General features: G+C 42.8%; 1 protein-coding gene across 1 annotated transcript in view; it reads right to left on the bottom strand.

Moving 5' to 3' along the window:
• Positions 1-5,653: 5,653 nt before the first annotated feature.
• The window catches only part of LOC119316151 (disease resistance protein Pik-2-like), an 18,782-nt gene continuing 14,424 nt past the window's right edge, over positions 5,654-10,011 (bottom strand). Inside the window, exons 4-6 of the mRNA XM_037590497.1 lie at positions 6,580-7,593; positions 5,778-6,325; positions 5,654-5,664 (exon numbers count right to left, since the gene is read on the bottom strand). Of these exons, the coding sequence (XP_037446394.1) occupies positions 5,654-5,664; positions 5,778-6,325; positions 6,580-7,593 (1,573 nt within the window). The remainder of the gene's footprint in view (positions 5,665-5,777; positions 6,326-6,579; positions 7,594-10,011) is intronic.

The following is a 10,011-nucleotide window of genomic DNA, read 5'->3' on the forward strand; positions in this document are numbered from 1 at the left end:
AGGCATGTAGTGGCGAACACCTGATCACGGTGTATCGGCCAGATTTGACTCACATAGCTCACCCGGTGGTGTCAAGTGCCAGTAATATTGGAAGCGGCGGCAGCTACAAAGTCAATGATTTCACAGTTGGATGGTATGAATCGAAGTCTAAAATCTATTGGCTTCAACCTGCTTGTGGGTAGTGGCTCTGCTTTTATGTGTAGAACTTTCAAATGGCCTGATTTTATCCGTTGCTTTACATACAAACTCTTGCTCAGTTTAGTTTTCATGTAGAATCAAATTCTGGTGAATTAAATTGTAAGTGACGCTGCCTGCACAGATTGCGTATTAGAATAGATTTACTAATCTTGGCTTCAGCATCTCATGAAAGATTCACATTCTTAAACGCATAAATCCACATTCTCAAAAAAGGTAGCAGTAACAAAGTAGTTTTTATTTTTTTAAATATGTTTTTATTACGATCCACATATTGTTATCTTTGTTTATTCTACAAATTCTTAAGCTCGCTATGAAAAATCGTAAGTTTCTTTTATAAGGTTTAGTAGATGCATCATGTTGTAATGATAAGTTTCTATAAATTAATTAGAAAGGTCTTAGCTTCATGTTGCTCGCTTCAGCTCCAATTTGGTCTCCTAAATAGCTAAAATGTTATGTACAAGGTACATTTTTTACCTTTTGCTACGATAAGCTGAAATCACCAATGCACCATCTCCACACCTCATTTGTGAATCATCGGTTCTATGTTGATGGCCACATATGAGCAATGCTACACGCATGGGCAATTTTTTACTGACTTTACGGAGATGCTTAGGTGGGATAAACTGATTGGAAGAATAGGGAGTGAAGGGCCCACACCCCCTGAAAATCAGGGGGGGAGGGGGGGTGAAGTTTAGTTAGTTAAGGAATCCCGTAAAGCCCCCGTATTACCCCGTTGATCTAGAATTTTCGGCCACATATATATGTCACAAAATTGTTAAGTTTGCTCTTATCCGTGAAGTGTAATTGAGATAGAATAAGTTTGCTCTTATCCGTGAAGTGTAATTGAGATAGAAATATAATGCATATCAGAAGCACCAAGAAAGTACAGATGGGCTTGGCACATACGATGATATGATGTAGTGACTTCATTTCTTGTGCTTTTTGGTGGATGTGATTGCATTACATTTTCATGGAATCCTTTTCTTTCCGCTTTCTCATCATACTACTGCTCTTCTCCCTGCCTCCGTATAAAGAAATAATTCTACCTGACATTTTGCTTGATTGACAGATTTTATGAACTTTTTCCCATGGTATACATATAATAAGAAACATGGGAGCATGGGCGGCAGGGGCATGGAAGACTCGAGGCAGTCGACTAGCGGTAACGACATGCTGGCCCTCCAGTCTTTCCTTCTCTTAGCTATTTGAGTTTTCTTCTTCTCTTTCTTTGTCTGCCGAAACTAAAGAGTTGGCTTTGTATGAAAACTGAGAACTCTAATCAGATGGCAGTCATACTAATGTACTCCAAATCTTCAACGAAAGAACATCAAAATAGTATCCTTGCAATCTTTTTGTTTGATTTTTTGGTTTATAACTACTCATTGTAGGGCTCTCTGTTCCTCTCTAGCTGTTTCTGTCTAGGATGCCAGTAACTATTCCAAGATAATCTAAACTGTGAGTAAACACAGTATAGTCATCTGGTGGCTGCCATTCTTTTTTCTTTTTCGATAAAGAGTGGCCGCCATTCTTGCAATGAACAGAAAACTGCCGCAAGTACATGCTTGCTGACTTGACATTTTGATGAGAGTTAATGACAGGTAAACGTGGCACTCCTGTAAATGTAATGCACGAGTTCAGCAGCCATGGTGGATGTTCTACCAGAGATGCAGAACTACTGCTACAAGCAGGCAACCGTGCAGCACACACTAGAAAGCTGGATATGAAGTAGAGGCCACCTAACGTAAGCCATGTCACACTGACCATGGCGGAAAAGAACGGCCAAAATGTCGGCTCATTGTAAACATATATGCAGAGTTCTTATTTTGATTTTTAGCATGGCTGAGAAGGAGATTTATCTAGCGACAAGGGTAAAAGCAAGAGAGAAAATCCAAAAACAATGAGGAAGACTGAACTAGAATCATCCAACATAATATGCATATAGTATGATTTCATTTTACACAGCTGGGCTTTAAAATTGACTAAACAATCCTACTTCCTCGTGTATCAAATTGATCAATTAGGGCATTCCACATAAACCCGAATAGGGTGTGTACAGTGTATGATGCACTTTTGCAAATATCATGCGTCACATCTCTTGGAAAAATTGTTGCAGATGTTGACTCGGAGACCAGAAGAACTTGCGCCAAGTGTGCCTAAGAATGAGAAACAAGTATATATTTGATAGTATGAAAAAAAGCCAGACATAGTAGATTACATTGACGGGCGTAAGAGAATGATAGAAATCATCTTTTGGAAGGGTTGTTCTGGAGTTGATGTTCAGGTACTTTCGAGTACTTTCAATATTATTGATCTACTTGCATAATTGTTTCTGTAATACATTAGTTTTCTGGTTTCTAAGCATTTTTTTTATTTTGTACCCGTTGCAACGCACGGGCTCTTTTGCTAGTAGAAGTAAAACCGTAAAAGCGACTGGTCAATGATTACTTGTTGTGGGGTTTTGACCGAGTTGATCAAGTCAGGCGCGGTCGAATCCATGTCAGATGGCCACGTCAGCAATGACACGTGAGATCAGTCGATGAGAAACAGTGTCAAGGCATGATCAAAGAGCAACTTGCCTCAAGCAATCCATCAGAATTGTGATCCCCTCTTTTCATCTTTCAAATAAAAGAAAAAAGACTTCCGTCTCTCTCCCTCCGTCGAATCGCCGCCCTCTCCCTCGCCCCTCGCCCGGACAGCAACCCCGCTCAATGCCCGGCGGCCGGCGTCCTCCCTCCTCCCCCGGCCGTAATACAGGCACGGGCGCGCGACGCGGGGGAGCGGGGCACGCCGGGTTGTCCCTCGCCAAGGAGCTCATGTCCGTGGCCGCCGCGCCGATGCGCTCCGCCCCTGCGCCACCACGCCGGGGCCGGGGTCTCTATTGCTTCCGCTCTCCGACCAGCTCCGGATGCCGCGCCCGGTGGCTACTCTGCCGGAGGCGATTGTTCCCCACTGTGCCCTCTATTTTGGCCCTCGTGCGTCCTGTTGCTGCTCTGAGATAATATAAGAGCGTTTTTTACACTACACTTACGGAAGAGGGAGTACTTGACTGCAGGGGCTGGTTCTGCAACCGAGAGGCTGCAACTGTTCCAGAAGGTATATAATTTGCAGTACTAGATTCTTGGCTTACTAGTATGGCCGAAAATGCTAGATTCTTGAGTGTAAAATATAGTGGATCCGTTAGTTAACTGCATTGCGCAGAAATTCTCACTTGTTCTGGAACATTTTGCTATTTTTTTGCTGGTTAGAAGTTCCCTCACTGCTTTGTCCAATCCATTACAGTGTATATATACCTTCAGAAGCTCAGAAACTGATTGCTTGTCTCGAAACCTCGTTTCCTCGTATGCTGAACCCCTCAACACAGCATGTTGTTACCTTCTGAATAAATACATGTTATACATTGCCTGCTTTTGTGTTGTGTCAGCTCAGCTGATGGATTTCCTATGTGAACACTCCAGGAGACAAGGACAACTTGGTTTTTATTTTCCTCTCCTGTCAGCTTCTGTTAGCACATAGCCCCAAGTTCAGGACGGTGGGAAGGAGGTTTTTTTCTAGACTCTGGTTTCTGGAAACCATGGTTACTGCCAACCGTGCTTCCTGGGCCTTTTCAGCAAAAGTTCTTAATTTGTATTCTCTCCGTAAAGAAATGTAAGAGCATTTAGATCACTAAAATAGTGTTCTAAACGCTCTTATATTTGTTTACAGAGGGAGTATGTCATAGTTGGTCATGGATGATAAAGGTGTTTCCGTGCAGCAGCAGAAGGTGTAATGGGTTCTGTCCTTGGTTTCGAAGGCTTTGTTAATTCATCTAGCACGGGAATATGCAACAGGAATGAATTGATCTGGACACTGAAGATTCCTTAAAGACAAAGAGGTATGCCACTTTGGAAATAACTTGCTCCATAGTAACATACCATGTTTGGTTTATGTGTACCGAAACTGTTCTTCTTTTAGGTTGCTCCTAGTACATTCTGTTGATAAAGTTCATGTGGGTTAGTGCCACAAGGCACAAGTTTGTATGCTTGTGGCAAATAAGCTTACATCTCATCCCTTTACATTCAAAAGGAAATGAAAAGTTTGCCTGGGGACTAGGGACACATAACAATTGTTCTCTAGGAAAAGAAAGAAACAAAGACAAGCAAACCAGTCTGATCTGAACGTAAATATACAGCCATAAATAATGAAGTTAGAAAACAGACCAAAGAAGTGAACCAAAGGCATACAAAATGACATTCTGATGGGTATAATATGACCAGCTGCCGCAAGGGTGGAATAAGACACAGAGAAAAAACGAAACACTCACAGATTTTTCCATTACTCAAAGCGGAAATAACAAGTTTTACAAACGATTACATGCAAGGGGACGGAAAACAAAGATAGTTAGTTTAGGCACTGCCAGGAAACCCGCTGTGGCTAGCCGAAATCGAGCCATCCACTACGGGACAAAAACCTGGCATCACTAGGCATTCAGAGTTCCAGAATCACTACTTATTATTATTACACCTCAGCATGAGCGACCTCTCAGGCCAAAAGCAACGACTTCAAGAGCAGCAGAGCACATCAGATAGATTGGCTCCTGAGGTTCCAAAATATTACGCAAGGATTATTCTTGGTCCCTCAGGATCTTCCCGCGCCGAAGTTACCATTTCTTTTACTATTGATTCGGTGGTCTCACTGGCTCCGCCATGTACTTTAATATGCACCTCTTGGAGATTTCTTATTCCAACAAGGCCCTCAAAGTTGCTGAACCGTAGCTCAAGCCTCTCAAGGTCCAGGCGTTGTGGAAAGCTTAGCAGTGGCACGCGAGGGGCGGAGACGCGAAGAAGCTTCAGATTCTCAAATCCGCGAAGAAAGTCGTCAACCGGAAACAATATCACCCCATCTGAGCATGCCTTGTTTCCCTTGATCCAGTGGACAGTACTACTTGGTACTCCATCACTCATCCAACGGAGTACTATGTTAAAAAGTACAGGAGTACCTTGATCTAAGGGGCAAAACCGTAACAATATAACAATCTAATATTATTTCATTTTTGTTCGTCGTAACCTCTCATGTATTCTGATGTCTATTTTTTTTCAATTGCAAGCAAAACCTAGTATATTGATCTGCACACAGCGTTCGGAGATGCCGGGATGAGCCCATGCCGGCGAGTTATGAACGTCCTTCGTGGGTGAGTAGCTGGAAAGCATCCGCATCGGGGATGAGCCGGACCCATTTCCTTGACCGTGGCGCAGTACAGGGGTTGGCCGGTGGCGGCTCGTCCGGATATGCCATACGAGCGACACAGCGGAGTCGACGATTGGTGTGCAGAAGGTACGGCGACTTGTGGTAGAGAAGGATCAGGCTTTGAGGTGGCACCGCTACTCCATTACGATGCACCGAGCGATCGGGATTTCCGGCCGAACGAACGGGAGTTTTTTCTGGCACTCGATCTGGAGTTTCTTTTTTCTTATGGGAGCTATTTGGCATCTATGCGAGATCACAGGGAGAAAATCAGAAGTACCCATACGAAAATGACTAAGATACCCTTTACAACGGATGGCTAGATTTGTTCGGTACTCCAGCACGTGTTTTGGGAGTACCAGGGTACCGTAAAATAGCTCCCAAATTATCTGCCCGAAGAGCCGTCACTGAGAGGGTTAGGTGTTTGAGAGCGTGCATTTCTGCAATACATTTTGGGAGCTCAACTAACTTTCCAGACATCTCAAGAGCATAGAGAAACTTGGGACAGAGAGAAAGACCATCTAGTGATTTGAAAAACTCAGATGACTCCTCGTGAATTGCCAGGGTACGGAGATGGTAGCTACCATGAAGGCGCTTGATCGAGGTGCTTAATTGCTTGAAAAGTAGACCCTCCTTACTGATGTTAAGCTTGTAAATGGCGAGCTTCCTCAGCTCGGTCAAATGATGGAAGTCTCCTACTCCACTCCTTTCTTCACTGATCTCAATACCTGACAGTATACGGAGAGCCTTCATTGCTTTCGTCCTCCCCATTTCTTCAGGAAGCTTCAATGCCATCCCTGTTCTTTTGTCCCCACCAAATATGCTAACCACTTGTTTAAGCATGCAGATCGTTTTGGGCAGCTCCGTAACATTTGTTTCTCTGATGTCAAGTGTTTCCAAATACTCCCTCCGTTTCTTTTTACTGCGCATATAAGATTTGGTCAAAGTCAAACTGCATAAAGTTTGACCAAATTTATACAAAAAAACATGAACATCTACAATACTAAAACTATATAGTATGAACATACGTTTCATGGTGCATCTAATAATATTGATTTCATATTATGAATGTCTATAATTTTTAATATAAAGTTAGTCAAACTCTACAATGCTTCACTTTAACCAAACCTTATATGCGGACTAAAAAAACGGAGGGAGTACCTAAGACATCCAATCTTTCTTGTTAGCTTCTTAATGTCTGTTCCTCGGAGACTGAGATACTTGAGTAGAAGCATTCTGCATATCTCGTTAGTATGATGCTGCTTGAAATCCTTGCAGCCTTCAAGGTCTAGAACTTGGACAACTCTAAATTTGAACAAACTGGAAGGCAGGTGCTTCATACTCCCAAACATGGTCAGGTCACGAACATGAGACAAATTCATGATCTCCAGTTCTTCCTCATACTTCAAAACACTGCATTGTACGGACAGCCGGCGGATTTTGCGGTTAGGTGACGGCATGGCCGAACCACCAATCGTAGTGACAAAGTTGTTTTCGCTTGCCTTGGATGCAATGTTCTCAAGAACCATGTCGTGGACCTGATAGCTCTTCACCTTCCCATTGCTGCTGTACTCCACGGCTCCTAGGATCTTCCTTCTGATGAGATGATTCAAGTATGCCTCTGCAACCCCCTCCGCTCTGAACCCCTGCTGCTCAATGCCAGCACCATCTGGTATCCATCGCCTTGTCAGACGCTTCCTGCTGATTTTTTTACCCCTTGGGAGTATGGTAAGATAGAAAGAACATGTCTTGATCTCAACAGGCATATCGTTGTAGCAGGAAATAAGTATCTTCATGAGTTGTTCCGCGGTGTGACCTGTACCAGGGCTTGGTTGTAAAGAAGAGCACAACTTGAGCCATTCATCTTCTAAATTCTGTGGGTTGCATGCAAAGCGCCCAGCCATTTGAACTATGGCTAATGGGAGACCCCCACAAATATCCCAGAGTATGGGTGGAATTCTCTCATATTTGTGCACAGGCACAGGCACAGCTGCCATGAACAGCATTTTTGCCTTTGTATGATCAATTAAACCTACTTCATGTATATAATCTCCCTTTTCCCTTTCAAATGCTATAGTAACTATTACTCTACTGCCTGGGACAGTATGAGGCAATGACTTTCTGATATGATCCAACATTTCTGCGGACCACACATCATCAAGTAAGACCAAGAACCTACAGAGGAAGGGAGTTAGTGGCAAGAAAGTGCTGCTCAGTAGACTGTCGGACTTATCATTGTACTACTAGTGTATAAAACATTGTCCATATGTGGAAAACATTGTACGACACTTGAATGAGATTTGTATCAGGGACAATTAGAATGGAGGAGACCTTTATTTTACATTATAGTGGCAAGGCTGTAATGAGTCATGAAGCAATGAGATGGACAAAGTCACAAAGTCGCTACTGGCACTTTGTTGTCGATCGACTGGTATGACGCATACCACTGAACGGGCAACTTTCATTGGCGAGACAGATATAACATCAGTTCAAACAGGTGGGCTGGGGGTACAAGTATGACTACCCCCGCTAACAATGTAAACCGTGAACCATGATACATTTTGTGCTATCGATTTACTCTTTTTTACTACAACCACCCCCACTAACAAAACAACATATGGTACTTGAACTACTCCTGTGGATTTACTCCTTTTTTTTTACAGCGAACTGTTGATTGATAAATTCGAAATGAAATAGGTATATTCATGACGGTCACTGGATGATTACCGAGGATTTTTCTGGCTTTCTTGACATACTGTACTAAGCGGCGGTGGAAAAAATAGAGCCCACCCACAATGGGCTGCTACATATATATCATGGACTAAACAGGTGTCACATGAGATTATTTGTAGACATGCTCAAATTGCAGTTAATTTTCTTAGGGAACGTTTATCCACTGCCAATTTAGTAAACAAATATCAGTCACATTTCTAAACCATGGATCAGACATCAAATCACATCCTTATACCCAAGTCACACTATATGTACTTCCGCTTCAGTACACCCCCATAAACGCATCAACGGCTGTGATTATCCCATATCCTTTCATAATAAAGGACATGATGGTCTTTTGAAAGTACGTTGTGGACAATGAGACCTTAGGGCGAGCGTATGAACAAGCACGCCGCTAGGATGCACATCTGGGCCAACCCACCAGGCGCTAGGCCACTTGCTATTCAAAGCAAGAATAGGTCACACGAGGAATTGAACTCCTGACCACGTCTCCCAAACTTCACAACTTACCACTCCAATACGCTGCACTTCGGTTATAAAAGTAGCACAAGATTTATAAGAACATACTACGCCGGTGTGCAAAACCAGTCCATCGGCCCATCAATCTGTACCACCCAAGAAAAAATTATGTGTTTTATTCACACTTCTCAAGACTCTATATATATGAAGGCAACTAAAAAAGAACACCTAAAATACTTTTTATGCATGCAACCTGCCTGCCATAGACGACAAATTGATCTAGTAGGACGTTTTTTTGTAACAAGATAGGGCCATCTTAGATTTTGACACAGGAACCTCGATTTTGATGGACCGCCCTGGAACACACAAACACCCCAATCTCCAAGGAGGAAAATCATTCATGAAATTGAAAAATGTTCATCGATTTGAAAAAAGTTCACGAATTTGACAAAAAAGTTCACAAAATTGAAAGGTTCATCGATTTGAAAACAAGTTCACAAATTAAATACTTTATTCATAGGGGCCGCCCGACCGGCCGGTTCCCAGGGCCTTGTACATTCCAATTCAAGGGACAATGCCAAGTTGTTTTGGTTTTCGAATCTTTTCGCATTTTCTGGAGTTTTCTCGACCAAAAAAGACCGATAAATGGCCGAACTTATAGCAACTTGCATACTATGTCGGAAATCATTCAGACCTGACATGGATGTCTACCATGAACATGCTCACCCGTTTGCAAAAGTTGGGGTGATTTGAAGGATATCCAAACATATACCATGATCAACGGAGGGTGTTCAGGTAGGCTAGAAGGCTTCATGTGAGAGTATGTTGTTTTTCGATATCCTTGAAATGACCCCAAATTATTCATGGCCCTATATGACCAATTCAAGGGAACATGCCAAGTTGTTTTGGTTTTCAACAAATTTTGTATTTTTCGGAGTTCTCTTGGTCAAAAAAGACCGATAAATGGACATGTGTGTCACAACTTGCATACAGTGTCAAAAATTGTTCAAACCTGGTATGGATAACTACCATGGTTATGCCCACCTGCTTGAAAAAGTTGGGGTCATTTCAAAAATGTCTACAACTGGACCATGTTTAATGGAGGGTGTTCGAGATGGGCAGAAGGCTCTGTCTGAGGGTACGTTGTTTCTTGACATAATTAAAGTGGCCTCAAAAAAAATTTCCACCGACTTCCAGGGATCAAATCAAGGCACCTTGCCAATTTGTTTGAGTTTTCGACAATTGTTATATTTTTTGGAGTTTTCTCGATGAAAACTGGCTGATAAATGGCCGGACGTGACACAACTTGCATACTGTGTTGGGAATTCATTCAAACCTCGCATCAGGGCCGGGCCCACAGTGGTGCAAAAGGTGCGGCCCGCACAGGGCCCAAAATTCCGG

The sequence above is a fragment of the Triticum dicoccoides genome, chromosome 6A, assembly GCF_002162155.2.
Source record: "Triticum dicoccoides isolate Atlit2015 ecotype Zavitan chromosome 6A, WEW_v2.0, whole genome shotgun sequence".
In the NCBI taxonomy this organism is placed as follows: Eukaryota; Viridiplantae; Streptophyta; class Magnoliopsida; order Poales; family Poaceae; genus Triticum; species Triticum dicoccoides.